Source organism: Sapajus apella, unplaced genomic scaffold (genome assembly GCF_009761245.1).
Source record: "Sapajus apella isolate SASKATOON/1434 unplaced genomic scaffold, GSC_monkey_1.0 scaffold20, whole genome shotgun sequence".
Taxonomy (NCBI): domain Eukaryota; kingdom Metazoa; phylum Chordata; class Mammalia; order Primates; family Cebidae; genus Sapajus; species Sapajus apella.
This window is the reverse complement of record NW_022436960.1, coordinates 14,496,845-14,514,461: the sequence shown is the minus strand read 5'-3', so window position 1 is coordinate 14,514,461 and position 17,617 is coordinate 14,496,845. Positions and strand designations below refer to the sequence as shown.

Sequence of the window (17,617 nt, the reverse complement as noted above, 5' to 3'; positions counted from 1 at the left end):
ACACACACACACACACACAGAGAGAGAGAGAGAGAGAGAGAGAGAGAGAGAGAGAGAGAGAGAGAACAGAGATTCTAGTTGACTGTTTTTATAATATGAATAATATTGCTACGTCAATATTATGCATTATATGACTACTCTCACATGAAGAGTTTCTCTGACAAATTTAAAAGAAAGATGACAACTATTAGACGAAAATTTGTTAATTTATTTAAAACATTCTGAATTAAGTCTTCTAGGAGACTAATATATGATCACTATGGTTTCTTTTAAGAAGCAGAGGGAGGCAAAAGCCTGGGAATACTCATAAATGAACAGTTCATAACATATCACAAAGTAAAGGTAGAGAGCTGATAATAGCATCCAACAGAAGAAGAATTTCTAGCTGAGGGATTCTGGAGAGACATATCAAAGGAAGTGGAGTAGATAGCTATGATGTCTACATTTTATTCTGAGGAAGGAACGAGATTTAGATCAGCAGAAGACAGGAACTGGAGGTAAAGGACCCATATTTCAGCAGAGACAACAGTATGTGAAAGAGCTGATGCCAAGAGAAAGTATTCAAGTTCAACTTGTGATGGACACTGTAGTTAAATGGACATAAGCAAGGGGACTTTGGTATGAACTCAGTCTGTTGAGAGAGGCTGGGGGAAAATCATGAAGGGGGTGCCTCACATGTCTTGTTAAGATTGTCGGCTTTAATTTGTGAGGTTAAGCTAGGATAAGACTTACCAGTCACATCATTGATTTGGTTCCAAGGTAAAAAACAAATTAAACGAGCATAGTAATAGGATCAAGACCAATTACAAGGTTACTGCAGATTATGGTTTCTCAGACTTCAGAAAAAAGTGAGCTTCTTTAAAATACAATGTTATATTCCATACTATGATAGGATGTAATATATACTACAGGTTAAAAATATAATTCTAATCTTATTCACAAACCTCAATTAACATCTTCCTAAAAAATTCATTAGGAAAGTAAAATCAACAGGATGTGGTGGTGAAGGATTACAGACAGTTGGTTCAGGAGAAAGAGGTATCAAGGATAATGCCTAGGTTTTTGGCTTGCCCAGGAATATGGACAATGGCGCCATTCATTAGGCCCTCTATGCATATAAACTAGAAAATCTAAAAGAAGTGGATAAATTCCTGGACACACACACCCTCCGAAGACTGAACCAGAAGAAGATGAATCCCCGAATAGACCAATAACAAGTTCTAAAATTGAGACAGTAATAAATAGCCTACCAACAAAAGAAAGCTCAGGACCAGATGAATTTACAGCTGAATTCTACTAGAAATACAAAGGGGAGCATATACCCTTTCTTCTGAAAGTATTCTAACAATTGAAAGAAGGGACTCCTCCCTAACTCATTTTATGAGGCCAACATCATCTTGATACCAAAACCTGGCAGAGAGGCAACAAAAAATTCGGACAAGTATCCCTGATGAATAGCAATACAAAAATCCTCAATAAAATATTGGCAAACTGAATCCGGCAGCACATCAAAAAGCTTATCCACCATGATCAAGTGGGCTTCATTCCAGAGATGCAAGGCTGGATCAACAAATGCAAATTAGTAAACGTTAATTCATTACATAAACAAATCTAAAGACAAAGACCACATGATCATCTCAATAGGTGCAGAAAAGGCTTTTGATAAAATTCAGCATCCCTTCATGTTAAAAACTCTCAGTAAGCTAGGTATTGAAGAAACATACCTCAAAATAATAAGCTGTTTATGACAAACCCACAGCCAATATCATACTGAACGTGCAAAAGCTGGAAACATTCCCCTTGAAAACTGGTACAAGACAAGGATGTCCTCTCCTCACCACTCCTATTCAACACAGTATTGAAGCTCTGGCCAGGACAATCAGGCAAGACAAAGAAATAAAGCATATTCAAATAGGCAGAAAGGAATTCAGATTGTCTTTGTTTGCGGATGACATGATCCTACATCTAGGAAACTCCATTGCCTCAGACCAAAAGCTTCTTAAGCTGATAAGCAACTTCAGCAAAATCTCAGGATACAAAATCAATGTGTAAAAGTCACAAGCATTCCTATACACCAACAAGAGGCAAGGAGAGAGCCAAATCATGAATGAACTCCCATTCACAATTGCTACAAAGAGAATAAAATACCTAGGAATACAGCTAATAAGGGAACTGAAGGATCTCTTTAAGGAGAACTACAAATCACTGCTCAAGGAAACAAAAGAGGACACAAAGAAACAAAAATATTCCATGCTCCTGGATAGGAAGAATCAATATTGTGAAAATAGCCATGCTGCCCAAAGTAATTTATAGATTCAGCACTATTCCCATTAAACTACCACTGACATTCTTCAAAGAATTAGGAAAAAAAAAAAAAAAAACTACTGAAGAATTCATATAGAACCAAAAAAAGAGCCCGTATAGCCTAAACAAAAAGAACAAGGCTAGAGGGATCATGCTATTGGACCTCAAACTATACTACAAGGCTACAGTAACCAAAACAGCATGGTACTCGTACAAAACAGATACACAGACCAATGGAACGGAATAGAGAACTCAGAAATAAGACCACACATCTACAACCACCTGATCTTCAACAAACCTGACAAAAAGAAGCAATGGGGAAAGGATCTCCTATTCAATAAATGGTGGTGGGAAAACTGGCTAGCCATATGCAGAAAACTGAAACTGAACCCCTTAAGCTAGGATAAGAGGATAATGACTAGCCTTATACAGAGGCTTACATGTTCCTTACATGTTATACAAAATTTAACTCAAGATGGATTAAACACTTAACACCCAAAATTATAAATGCCCTAGAAGAAAATCTAGGCAACACCATTCAGGACATAGGCATGGGCAAAGATTTCATGAAGAAATCACTAAAAGCAACAAAAGTGAAAATTGACAAATGGGATCTAATTAAACTAAAGAGCTTCTGTGTAACAAAAGAAACTATCATGAGGGTGAAGAGGCAACCTACAGAGTGGTAAAAAAAATTTTTGCTTTGCAATCTACCCTTCTGACAGAGGTATAATATCCAGAATCAACAAGGAACTTAAACAAATTTATAAGGAAAAAACAACCCAATTAAAAAGTGGGCAAAGGACATAAGCAGACAACCCTCAAAAGACGGCATTTACGCAGCCAACAAACATGAAAAAAAGCTCAACATCACTAATCATTAGAGAAATGCAAATCAAAACCACACTGAGATACCATCTCACATCAGTCAGAATGACAATTATTAAAAAGCCAGGAAACAATAGATGCTGGTGAGGTTGGGGAGAAATAGCAACACTTTTACACTGTTGGTGGGAATGTGAATTAGTTCAACCACTGTGGAAGATGGTGTGGCAATTCCTCAAAGATCTAGAACCAAAAACACCATTTGTCCTAGCAATCCCATTACTGGGTATATACACAAAGAAATATAAATCATTCTATTACAAAGATACATACATGTGTAATGTTCATTGCAGCATTATTCTCAATAACAAAGACATGGAATCAACTCAAATGCCCATCAATGATAGACTAGATAAAGAAAATGAGGTACATATACAGCATTGAATACTATGCAGCCATAAAAAGAAATGAGATCATGTCCTTTGCAGGGACATGGATGGAGCAGGAAGCCATTATCCTCAGCAAACTAATGCAGGAAAACAAACAAACATCCCATGTTCTCACTTATAAGTGGGAGCTAACAATGAGAACATATGGGCATAGGGAGGGAAACAACACACACTGAGGCCTTTCAGGAGGTGGAGTAGGGGGAGGGAGATCATTAGGAAAAACAGCTAATGCATGCTGAGCTCAACCTATGTATGCCTAGTGTTCCAATACTAGAACACTAAGCTTGTGGGAGTTATTTATATTCTACTGCTCAAGGCCAGTGCCAAGGTCTGATTTTTCATTAAAAAAATTTGCAATCTCCGGCATAATCGGGTTAATAACTAGGTGATGGGTTTACAGGTGCAGCAAACCACCATGGCACATGTTCACCTATGTAACAAACCTACACATCCTGCATATGTACTTTGTAACTTAAAAAAAATTAAAATAAAAAAATACCTTCATAAGAGCTAAGAAAACCAGGTGAGAGATGACAGAATCTGTGTGTAACACAGCAATAAGAAAAGACATATTGGAAGAAGGAGGGAAGGACTGTTTTACATTACTCATGTCACCCCTTCCCTCAAGTCACCTAAGAGTCCATCAATGTATGATTGAAGAAACAGATATACCATTCATTCTTAAAAAGGAAGAAAATCAGCTGGGCACAGTGGCTCATGCTTGTAATCCCAGCACTTTGGGAAGCTGAGGCAGAAGGACTGCTTGAGGCCAGGAGTTTGAGACAAGCCTGGGTAACATAGTAAGGTCCAGTCTCAACCAAAATGTTAAAAAAGGAAAAAAATCCTCTCATTTGCTACAACATGGATGATCCTCGTGTACATTATGCTAAGTGAAATAAACCAGGCAGAGAAAGACAGATACTCCATGATTTCGCTTACATGTGGAATCTAAAAAAGTCAAACGTAGCAGAGAGTAGATTCGTGGTTAACAAGGATTAGGAGTGCAGGTGGGAAATGGGGAAATGTTGGACAAACAGTACAAAGTTTCAGTCAGAATGACTGAGTAAGTTCTGAAGACATACTATATGGCATGGTGATTAGAGTTAATAATGTATGATATAGTTGAAAATTGCTAAGACACATCTAAATGTTCTCACCCCCAAAAGTGGTAAGTATGTGAGGTGGATATGTTAACTAGCTTGATGTAATCATTTCACAAAGTATATGTATAACCAAAGTCTCACGTTGTACATCGTAAATATATACAGTTTTTGTCAATTATGCCTTAATGAAACCGGGCGGGGGGGGGCACAAAAATAGACTTTTAAAAAAGGCAGACTGGTTACAAAATAATTTTAAAATTGTTAACAGTTTTTATTACGAAGAAAAGATATGTTTTAAGAAGATATTGTGGCTTTACCCGAACACACCACCTTATACACTATTATAAGAATCATTATGTGAGATCCTAAGTTATTCTATTTTCTTCAAACTATAACATAACCCCCCATCTCGGTGCAGGTACTTTAATATGTTATGTTTAGTAACGAATCCTGCTTTACCATATGGAGAATACAAAGCAAATCAAGAATAGTGACCGGGTAAATTTACATGGATTAAGAATACCATTTTGTGAGTTGGAATTTTGTGCTTCACCTACAAAGGCAGTTAATAATCAGAATAACCCTTTCAGTACTATTAGTGATGTTGGATTCAGGTGCTAAAATACAGCCTTATTAGGAATAAAAACTTTTTCATCCAGTCTACTACATTCAATAACTGAAAGGGCAAGTAAATGTATAACTAAAAAAATCACTATTTTTGAGTGCATATGAGCTATATGATAGGAATTCTTAGATGTTTTACATGCATCTTAAATTCTTGTAAAACCTCTGTAAGTGAGCACTCCAATTCCAGTACTTCTAATACTTTCAGTTCTTACAGACAAGAAAAAATGAAGCTGATAATGAATATTATTATTCATAAGTAATGACCAGGTGTTTCTATTTATGATTTATAACTTGCAAAACTGAAGAGCAACCTCCAAAGAAATTAAACAACCAATGAGAAAAAGAACAGATGTTTAAATTTATATGATGATAGTTACAGAGATTATAGAATCAATGATCAAATCAGTGCCCAAATTTTAATAGTATGGATAGCCCAACAGGGAGGTTTTATAGTCTTTCATCTCTGTTTAAGAAGCTGTTTTACAATCATTAGAACAAATCGGCAACCAACACAATGGGAAAAAAATTTTTGCAATCTACCTACCTGACAAAGGGCTAATATCCAGAATCTATAAAGAACTAAAGCAGATATGCAAGAAAAAAAACAAACTCATTGAAAAGTGGGCAAAGGATATGAATAGTTTTCAAAAGAAGACATATATGAGGCCAACAAACATATGAAAAAATGCTCATCATCACTGGCCATTAGAGAAATGCAAATCAAAACCATATTGAGATACCATCTCATGTCAGTTAGAATGACAATCACTAAAAAATCTGGAGATAACAGATGCTGGAGAGGATGTGGAAAAACAGGAACACTTTTACACTGTTGGTGGGAATGTAAATTAGTTCAACCATTATGGAAGACAGTGTGGTGATTCCTCAAGGATCTAGAACCAGAAATACCATTTGACCCAGCAATCCCATTACTGGGTATATACCCAAAGGATTAGAAATCTTTCTATTATAAAAACACATGCACACATATGTTCATTGCGGCACTGTTTACCATAGTAAAGACCTGGAATCAACCCAAATGCCCATCGATGATAGACTAGACAAGGAAAATGTGGCACACATATACCATGGAAGACTATGTAACCATAAAAAATGATGAGTTCATGACCTCTATAGAGGCATGGATGAATCTAGAAACCATCATTCTCAGCAAACTGACACAAAAACAGAAAACCAAACACCATGTTTTCACTCATAGGCAGGTGATAAACAATGAAAACACTTGAGCACAGGGAAGGGAACAACACTCACTGGGCTAGGTGGGGAGGTGGTGGGGAGGGGAGGGGAGGGAGGGGGGGCGGGGCAGATGGGGAGGGATAACACTGGGAGAAATGCCAGATGTAGGTGACAGGGTTGGGGGGCCAGAGATGTGGCATGTGGCATGTATGTACTTACGCAACAATCCTGCAGGATGCAGGACATGCACATGTGTACCAGAGCCCAAAGTACAATTAAAAAAAATAAGAAGCTGTTTTAGCATGACAAAATAAAGTAATACAACATATTTGTAGAGCTCTGGGGGAAAAGCTTTAATTTATATTCAAATGTTATATTCGTATTTTTAAAAAATATAAGATGCCTAGAGTAGTCAAATTCTCTCTTTCATAGAGAACCAGAAAGTAGAATGATGGTTGTTAAGGGCTTAAGAGACAGAAGAATGGGAATTATTTTTTACTGGATACAGAGTTTCTTTTCCATTTTGGAAGATGAAAAAATTCTGAAGCTAGAGGGTGGTGTTGATTGCACAATAATGTGAATGTACTTAATGCCACTAAATTGTACATTCAAAAATGGTCAAAATGCTAAGCTGATATATTATATATATTTTACCACAATAAAAAATGTTAAAAGTCTCAGCATATCTCATTATAAAAACTGGTCTCAGGAAAGTCACATGTGTAGAAGATGGGAAGTACAAAAAAACATAATGTATCTGAAGAAGTGAAAGGAGTTTCCTATAAATGAAAGAAAGACACTGAGATACTGAGAAACAGGCTGGAGAGATGGGCACTACATATCACATGAGGGATTATGAATTTCATCCTAAGGACAGTATAAAGCCTTTATCATACTTTAGAAATAAGAGGAATGCACACGAATGTATTTTAAAAGGAATCACCATCACTGTGGAGTAAAGAAAGGTCTTGAGGGAAGCAAAATAGGAGGTAAGAACATCAGCTAAGAGGCTATTCCACCAATCCAGTTAGTAGATGACAGAAGCCTACACAAGAGTACTATGGTGAGAATGAACGGAAGGAGATTAATTTGAGAGCTATTTCGGAAGTAGACTCTCCAGAGCTCTTAATTAACTACATAGGGGAGGCAAAAGAGAGAACTGTGTTAACAGTTTCTGAATTGAGCAACTGAGTGAAGGATCTTGCCATTCACTGAGGTAGAGAAGAAAGACTTCATAAGTACTTATCCTGTGAACAAGTGTAGGTGTCAGCAAATTTCTTACTGGCTGCATAGAATTCAATTGAATTCACCTATCTATAATTCAGCACAAAATGCTAACTGCTTTACCAAATTCTTTTAAATTTTTCTAATTACTCAAACAAAAGAAGAGATAGAGGCATTTTTTAAAAGCGTAAAGCTGTCATTAATAACAACGACAAAAACAAAAAAACATTTACCCATTTTAATAGCCTCAGCTATTAAATGGTAAGGGAATCATTACTGAAAATCTACACTGATAAGAAAGGGTAGCTGGGACCCAAATTTTATATCTCAAAATTTTAGCCATTAATCTATTAAGCATTCTTAACCCTCCAGACCAAGGTTTCTGGGTTTATTTTTCTGACAAAGATATTTTTATAAATATATTTTTATACTTGATGAAATTAATATCTGAATTATGTATATTAAGAAGGGGAAGGGAAAAGGATAAATGGGTAAAAACGACAAGTATTATATATTCTGTATCACTGAACAGAAAATTACTGTGTTTCTATTTCTACCCTGATACCATACCTTACTCTAAGTACAGTGAATGAGCCATCCTTCATTCCAAGGGCAAGATGGATTCCATCTGCATTTACAGCTGCACAACGAATTGGTTCTTCCATATTACACCTTGCTATTAATGCATGATCTACCAGGCTCCATATCCTGTAAAATTTAATTTTAAAAATAAAAAAGAATAGTTAGCTAATGCATACTTTAAAAATAATGAAAATATTTTGGTTAAAATAATAAACTCATTTTAATTAAATAAATCTAGATAACTATCTGCTTAATTAAGATAAATATAGATAACTATCAAGAAATTCTTAGTTATGAAAATGGGAATTCTTCACGCTTAAATGACAGAAGTTGATAGAATCTTTTGTTTTTATTTTTATTTTTTTAGAGACATCATCTCACTCTGTCACTCAGGCTAAAATGCAGTGGCATGATCATATCTCACTGTAACCTTGACTCTGTGGGCTCAAGTGATCCTCTTGCCTCAGCCTCCTGAGTAGCTGGAACTACAGGAATGTGTCGTCTAGCCTGGCTACATTTTGTTGTTTTGGTATCCTTTTAGCACAGCTATAATGTCACTGCATAATAAACACAATGAATGCTTTGCCATCTAATTGAATAACAATAAAGTCCATGCTCCATTGTGCCTTACAAATGTAACATTCTACGTCCAATTTTATCTTTTTCCTCTTATTTCAACATGATGAGAATGCACTGTTAATAAATAATAATGTCACCATATGGTAATGCACATAGTGCTCAAAATTCTGTCAAGTTGTGTCACTGAAATTTGTAATGCGCTGAGGAGCAGTGCAAAATGATGTGAGTGGCATAAAAAATATCAATAATTATCTGGAAAGAATTAGGTTGAGTCTCTATCTTACTCCTTACACTAAAGGAAGCTGTACATAGATTAGGAGTTAAGCACAAAAATATAATCACTAATGAACTGAAAGAATATACTGAAAATTTGAGGACTATTTCCCTTTGACACAATCCTAAAAGTCATGAAAGAAAATACTGATAAATTCAGCTATATAAAATAAAACAAGAATTTTGCATATCTAAAACAACCTACACTAAGTAAAAAAAAAAAAAAAAAAAAGCAAGTAAACTACTGAAATTATTTGCAATTTACATTATCAGCAAATGATTAATATCCAGAATACATAAAGAACTACTAAAAGTAAAGGAGAAAAAGATCAACAACCCTACAGGAAAAAACGGCAAGAAATAAGGCAAGTTTACAGAAAGTATTATAGGGACCCACCTAACTTTTTAAAATCAGTAAATATAGGGAAAGAATTAAGCACTTTTCTGCCTTGATTATACCCAGGATAAATAATTGATGAGAAGAAATTCTCTTTATAGAAATACTACAGCTAACAAACAATGAGTGATAAATATAAATATTAGAATGCCACCATTTGAAACTCTTATTAAATCAATAGTTTAGGCCATGCAGTCCCAACAGGGGCTATTTCCCAAAAGGCGGTAAAAATGATTTCTTAGGGTAAAATATGTTAAATATTACAATGGTTTGTGTTCTCTTAAGGGGCCACAGTATAAAAAGAGACACACAGTTGTCTGTGGTCTTAAAATTTCAGAGAGTGGGTGTGATCAGGAAAAAAAAAATGTCTGGAAAGTCTCATTAACAAAGTGACAATGAGAAAAGATTGGGACATACTGATCTAGACAATAATCATCAATGGTTGCTAATAGAAAAGGAGTTTACACACTACATATCATCAAGCAGGAGTACATCACTACCTAGGACATATCCTTGGTGAAAATTCATAACTGTATCTCATCAAACCTCTAAATCTAACTACCAATTTACAGGATACAGGGAACACAGACTATGTTAAAATATAGGTATGCAATTAGCCAAATCCAGAATATAAGAAATCCTACAGGGTGAACACTTTATTTCCTTAATGAATAAACTGTAAGCAAAACAAAAAGGGAAGGAAGAAAGCTGTAGAATAAAAGAGATAGAAAAGACATATCAACAATCACAACATATGAAGCTTATTTGGATCCTGATTTTAACAAATCACAAAAACGTTTTATGAGACAATTGGGAATTTCTGTACTAGCTAGATACAGAACACTGTGTAATAACAATATTTTGGTGATATTTGAGATATCTTTTAAAGATACAAACTGAAATAATTACAGATGAAATCAAGGGAAAAAAAAAACAAATGGCAAACTGGGGGAAACAAACCTCAACTCCTAAAATTGATCAGTGGTTCTCAAATTTTACCATATAGCGTAGTCACTTGGAAGGCTTCTAAAATCACAAATTGCTGAATTTCTGGTATTAGGTGCTGTAAAAGGCCTGAGAATTTGCATTTCTTACAAGTTCTTAGGTAATCCTGATGTTGCTCATTCAGGAGCCACACTTTGAGAACCACTGTCATAGACAAGGTTTCTAATTTCTTTAATATATAGACAGATACCATTAGATCTTATTTTAGATCAAGTAGAGAAAAAGACCTATGAACTAATAGAAAATAAGCAAAGAGCTTGGATAGGTCACAGAAAAGCAATGTCCTCTAAAGATATAAAAACATACTCAACAACCCTCAATATGAGAAATACCTATTTTCAAAATGTAACAAAGATATCATTTTTTACCTTTTGGGATTATAATTAGTTCTGTTAAGGATGTGGGAAAACAGATACTGTCAATATATTGACAATAGGTATATAAATTGTTGCTGCCTCTACGTAAGGCCTTATCTAACAAAATTTAAAATGCATATATCCTTTGACTACTGCTAAACTTTTACCAGGGATATTCACACATGTACAAAATGACAAATGTATAATGATATTCACTGCAAGCCCTGTGTTTATAAAATACACAAAACTGGAAGAAACTAATCTTCCATCAGTAATGGATTAGTTGAATAAATTACAGTATATCCATGCAGTTAAATATTATATGGCTGTTGAAAAGGAGATAGCTCCGTATATTCTGATATGGAACAAACTCCATATCATATATTTAAGAGAAAAAACCAAAATCTAACTAATAATTAATTCTATTAATGTTCAGTACTTATGTTCATTTGTTATACCATGAGCCAGTAAAGTTTTAATCAGAGTATTTAAAGTTTTCTTTATGTTGATCTAAGGATAAATTCCAGCCTATGGAATTATTAGAATTTGCTTACCTGACTGAACGATCATCACTTCCAGTCACAGCCAAAGGTTTAGTAGGATGGACAGCAAGTGCCCAAAGTTCACCTTCACAGTGCCCTTGCATAATTAGAAAAGGTTTATTTCTTTCTTGCACAACAATTTCAAAAATTTCACTGTCCTGTGTTCCAACTAGAATGTGGTCACCTCGCCAACAAACACTCCTTACAGACAAACCTAGTAAAAAGTAAACTGTATTTAATATATAATGTTGTAATAATGATAGCAGCAGGAGGCAGACAAATCCCTAAGCAGATAGGGGCAGGTCCTGATGAAATCCAACCTTCAAATCTAAGACAGTTTAAAGCTTGAAAGCCAAACTGTAAGTCTTGGATAAATCCACAGACTGATCGAGAACCTCTCTTCTCATCTGGCACACTTCCCTCTGATTGATCCCCACCTTTCACTACTTTACATATATTTGCCCTTCCCTAATTGGTTTTTTTAGTGTTGTGCCCATATCTGAGTGGTGCCTTTTTTTTTTTTTTTTTGAGACGGAGTTTCACCCATGTTATCCAGGCTGGAGTGCAATGGCGCAATCTCGACTCACCGCAACCTCCGCCTCCTGGGTTCAGGCAATTCTCCTGCCTCAGCCTCCTGAGTAGCTGGGATTACAGGCACGCGCCATCATGTCCAGCTAATTTTTTGTATTTTTAGTAGAGACGGGGTTTCACCATGTTGACCAGGATGGTCTCGATCTCTTGACCTCGTGATCCACCCGCCTCGGCCTCCCAAAGTGCTGGGATTACAGGCTTGAGCCACCGCGCCCAGCCGGTGCCTTTTTTTTAAGACTTTTTTTGCATACTCACAAACAAGTCAGTATGCACTCCCCATTCTGAACCCATAAAAGCCCTTGACTCAGCCACATTCGGAGACTGCCCGCCTTTGGGCAGGGGAGACTACCTGACTTCAGCTGATCTCAGGTACCCTCTCCACTGAGAGCTGTTTTGTCACTCAATAAAACTCTTCACCTTGCTCACCTGCCAGCTGTCATTATAGCCTTTTTCTGCTTGGATGTGGGACAAGAACTCAGAACTCACCAAATGGTAAGTGCAGGCAGAGCTGCAACCCTGTAGCATTCCCCTCCTACTTGCCAGGCCACAGGAGAGGGATCCGCTGGGCATCACATGCCCCCATTCACTGGGATGTGGATGGCAGGACTGAAAGAGCTATTAACACGCTGTAACACCCCCTTTGGGGCTTCAGAGTCACTGGGGTCCCCAAGTTTTTGGGTGCCACAATATTTCCCTTGTCCAGACACCAACACCCAAGGCAGAAGCAAGTCACAGCACACTCAGCCCAGCTGTGGGCTCAACATGGATCCTGCAGCGAGGGTGGGATCCAGCCACAGTGCAAGCCAAGCACAGCCTGTCAAGCCTAAAGGTCAGGGAACCTCCTGGCAAGCCTGGAGCCCAGTGCAGCCCTGGACAGGAGCATTGCCAGCCACAGAGGTCTCTAGCTAGCAAAGCAGCACCCAAAATGTCCTGCATTAATAATGTGAATCTTCCTAAATTGAAGTTAATTTTTGTAGCATTTATATCTTAGATGTGAGATAGAAGAAAATATATGTCCTTGATCCATACTCATATTTTCTTTAATTGTGCATGTTGTTTTCCACATGAAATTGTATTTGTCATGTTATGTACCTAGTTCCTACCCATTCTTCAAGACATGTGCTCTTCCTTTTAGACAACTCTAGCCATGTCTACTTGCTCAGGCAGTCTTATAACACTCAGTCTGCATTGTTCAATAAGAACTCAGTAAATTACCTTTATAGAATTGTATTCTTTTTCTCCTTTAATAATCTGACTTTTTACTTGTCTGTATTTCATTTCTTCAATATACTCATAAAATCATTAAAAAGAGAGAGCTTTACTTTTTCTGCATACTCCACAATGTCTTTTGTAATCGTAGGAAAGCTGTTAAGTTTCTCATGTGTGTTACACGGCCAATACAAAGATACGGTGTACCTAACAATGTTCTTGTGAGGATCAGATAAGAAAAAGTCTCAAATTATTTTGTAAGCTTTAAAGCACAATGTTTAGCAAAACTAACGAAAACAGAATAACGGCATTTACATGCTTATTATGTACTATCCTTATAAACATTTCAGAAGTATCAATTCATTTGATCCTATATCCTAAATATTTATTCTTATTATCCTCATTTACAGGTGAGGCCCAAGGAGACACAACTTGTAGGCGACTGGAATATGGTTTAAACACAGATGTGTGGGTACATTTTATAGTAAAAGATTGTTTAATTACATCAACTTTTTTTAATCCCCAAGAGAAAAAAATTCCCCCAACTGCTGACAAATTTGGATGAAGGAAAAACACATCTACCCACATTTAAATCATCCCAAACAAAAGTTCCTCCAACCCTCAACATTTACCCTCAAACTGTTTATTTAGAACGGGTTTATTTGTTAAATAGTTATTTAGCATTCTAATAGTAAAATACTTTCAAAATCCTAAGATACCTGAGTACCTCTCACATCTCTCCATAGGTCTCATTATAATAGACATTAGACTTATGAAAGAACCTTTCTCCTAACAATGAATCTAAACTCTTTATAGGCAAAATTTCTTATTAATAGAAGAATTTCAATCAAATGCATACAGGGTGAAGGGGCAAATATAAGTCTTATTTATACTTACTGAAAGAAAGAGATAATCTTTAGGATGTTTAGAGTTTGACTAGTAATAAGACATTTGTTTTGTTAATACCTTTGTATCCCTGGTCTGTTTCCCTGAGATCAATCACAGTAATTGGTTTAAAAGTTAAATCCCAAAGACGAATACAACCATCTCTGCCACCAGTAGCAAAGCCTTCTTCACAAGCATTCATACTAAAAATTCCAGCCTAGAAGAGGAAATAAAATAATTTAACAACAAATGTTTTTTAAGAACATCTTCTATATGAAGGTAGAAACCCTTTCAAACCAATTGGTAGGACATAAGAATAAATAATTACACCAGAAAACACAAAAGAAAATCCATAGGAACTTAATACCGTTGCCCCTTATGAATTTGAACATCACTGACTCATGTGGATTTTTTTCAATAAATGCAGTCAGCTCTGTATCCACAGTTCCACATCAGCAAAAAAACCCAGATCAAAATACCATCTTTGTGGGATGCAAAACCCACGGATTGGGAGGGCTTTACATATGTGGGTTTCCCAGGGCAAGACTTGAGTATGTACAGATTTTGGTATCTGTGGTCCTAGACCCAATCACCCCAAAATATCAAGGCATGATTATATATAACCAAGGTGGTATTTAATGATAAAGATATAACATAAAAGAAAATAAACCTTATACCATGTGTAAAAATGAATTATAGATGAACTTAAAATTCTAAATGTAAAAAATAAAACAAAAAATATTAGAAAAAGAATAACATTTAGGTAACTTTGGGCTGTGAGAGACTTTTCTATGCACGGCAGGTCACCCACAAATTTTAAAATTGTTCATATGAGAAAAGATATAATCAGCAAAGACAGATTAGAGAAATGTTTGCAACAGGTATGACTGTCAAAAGATTAATAAACCTAATACCCAAATGAATAACGGAAAGAAAAACAATTCAACAACCACCAAAAATTTAAAAAGTAAAAAAGCAAAGGGTAGGAAAACCCAATCAATAGAAATTTAATGCACTGAGGACTTTTCTACATGAAGGTCTTGCTGTTAACAATGTGGAGGCTTTGTGCTATCTAGTTACCTTTACTTTATAAAAGGGACCCAGCTGTTAAAAAGCTCTGGACCCCTTCCTGACACCTTACACTAAAATTAACTCCAGATGGATTAAAGATCTAATACCATAAAAACCCTAGAAGAAAATCTAGGCAAAACCATTCAGGACATAGGTGTAGGCAAGGACTTCATGACCAAAACACCAAAAGCATTAACAACAAAGGCCAAAATAGACAAATGGGACCTAATCAAACTCCACAGCTTCTGCACAGCAAAAGAAACAGTCATTAGAGTGAATCGGCAACCAATAGAATGGGAAAAAATTTTTGCAGTTTACCCATCTGACAAAGGGCTGATATCCAGAATTTACAATTAAAACAGATTTACGAGAAAAAAACAAACAAGCCCATTCAAAAGTGGGCAAAGGATATGAACAGATACTTTACAAAAGAAGACATACATGAGGCCAACAAACATATGAAAAAATGCTCATCATCACTGGTCATCAGAGAAATGCAAATCAAAACAACATTGAGATACCATCTCACGCCAGTTAGAATGGCGATCTTTAAAAAATCTGGAGACAACAGATGCTGGAGAGGATGTGGAGAAATAGGAACACTTTTACACTGTTGGTGGGAGTGTAATAAATTAGTTCAACCATTGTGGAAGGCGGTGTGGCGATTCCTCAAGGACCTAGAAATAGAAATTCCATTTGACCCAGCAATCCCATTATTGGGTATATATCCAAAGGATTATAAATTGTTCTACTATAAGGACACGTGCACACGAATGTTCACTGCAGCACTGTTTACAATAGCAAAGACCTGGAACCAACCCAAATGCCCATCGATGATAGACTGGACAGGGAAAATGTGGCACATATACACCATGGAATATTATGCAGCCATCAAAATGATGAGTTCGTGTCCTTTGTAGGGACATGGATGAACCTGGAAACCATCATTCTCAGCAAACTGACAGAAGAGCAGAAGATCAAACACTGCATGTTCTCACTCATAGGCGGGTGTTGAACAATGAGAACACATGGACACAGGGAGGGGAACACTACACACTGGGGTCAGTTCGGGGGAAACAGGGGAGGGACGGCGGGGGGTGGGGAGTTGGGGAGAGATGCCAGATGTAGGTGATGGGGAGGAAGGCAGCAAATCACACTGCCACGTGTGTGCCTATGCAACAATCTTGCATGTTCTTCACATGTATCCCAAAACCTAAAATGCAATAAAATAAATAAATGGGAATAAATAAATAAACAAATAAGATAATTTAAAAAAAGTTTTAACAGCAGAATTCTTTTTCTTGTTTAGTAAGTTATTTACATGAAAACTGAATTGCCTCTGATAAATTAGCCTCAAGGGCACTAATTTTATTCTGGTGTGGTTAATCTAGAATACTTTTAGATTCAAGTTGACAAGCTTTTTCGCAACACTACTCTTGAGAAAGACACCATACTAAAGCAATGGCTTTAACAAGATACTAATTATACTAATGTAATAAATATCCACAAGTCTAATTGATTTCTTCATTGAAATCTTCAAAACAAATAAATTGAGTTACAACATTTTTCAAGCAACCAAATTGACTAGAAACAATATACTATGTTATGAAGTCTGTCATTCTAAGGCAAGATTAAGTAATACACATTCAAGTGTTTAAAATATTTAAATATACTTACAGCATGGGCTCCTTGTATTGTTCGTGTAAGATTGATTCCTTTCCAAACATATATATCCCCATTGAGTGCACCAGAATATGTTAATTCATCCCTTGCACAGGCTAGGCACAGTATTGTCTGAAGGTCACCCGTCTTACCAAAGACACCTCGTTTTGGGGTCAGAGCATTTCCACATAAATTCCAGAACTAAAAGATATACGGTATAATCAAATTACCAAAAAATTCTTACAAAATAAAGTAAAACATTCCCAACACTTTGATGCTATATTAGAGCAGTGTGCTAGAAATTAACTAAGAAATTGCCTTATGATAAAATCACACTCAACGTTCAGATCCTCATTCTAGTGTTGGCAAAAGCTATGTTATAGCACAGCTATAGTCACTGGTTTCAATCCTTATCTGTAAGAATAAGGGGGTTGAACCAGATTATTTTAAAAATATGCTATGCTTTCCTTAGGTTTCTGGAAAAAAAAATCTACATAAAACTCAGGTTAAGCCAGGCATGGTGGCTCACCAAGACGGGTGGATCACCTGAGGTCAGAAATTCAAGACCAGCAGCCTGGCCAACATGGTGAGATCCCTTCCCCACCCCATCTCTACTAAAAATACAAAAATTAGCTGGGTATGGTGGCGCACACCTGTAATCCCAGCTACTCAGAAGGCAGAGGCATGAGAATCACTTGAACTCAGGATACAGGGGTTGCAGTGAGCTGAGATTGCA

The 17,617-nt window shown here is 36.3% G+C and overlaps 1 protein-coding gene across 11 annotated transcripts in view; it reads right to left on the bottom strand.

The window, feature by feature from the left end:
• The window catches only part of EML5 (EMAP like 5), a 185,737-nt gene that overhangs the window by 114,501 nt on the left and 53,619 nt on the right, over positions 1–17,617 (bottom strand). For all 11 annotated transcript variants that reach the window (XR_004271749.1, XM_032287666.1, XM_032287665.1 and 8 more), the window contains 4 exons: positions 16,897–17,082; positions 14,230–14,365; positions 11,476–11,677; positions 8,300–8,437 (listed from right to left, as the gene is read on the bottom strand). Coding sequence is in view for 10 of the 11 variants with exons in the window: in XM_032287666.1 (XP_032143557.1) it covers positions 8,300–8,437; positions 11,476–11,677; positions 14,230–14,365; positions 16,897–17,082 (662 nt within the window). In the remaining variant the exon portion in view is untranslated. The remainder of the gene's footprint in view (positions 1–8,299; positions 8,438–11,475; positions 11,678–14,229; positions 14,366–16,896; positions 17,083–17,617) is intronic.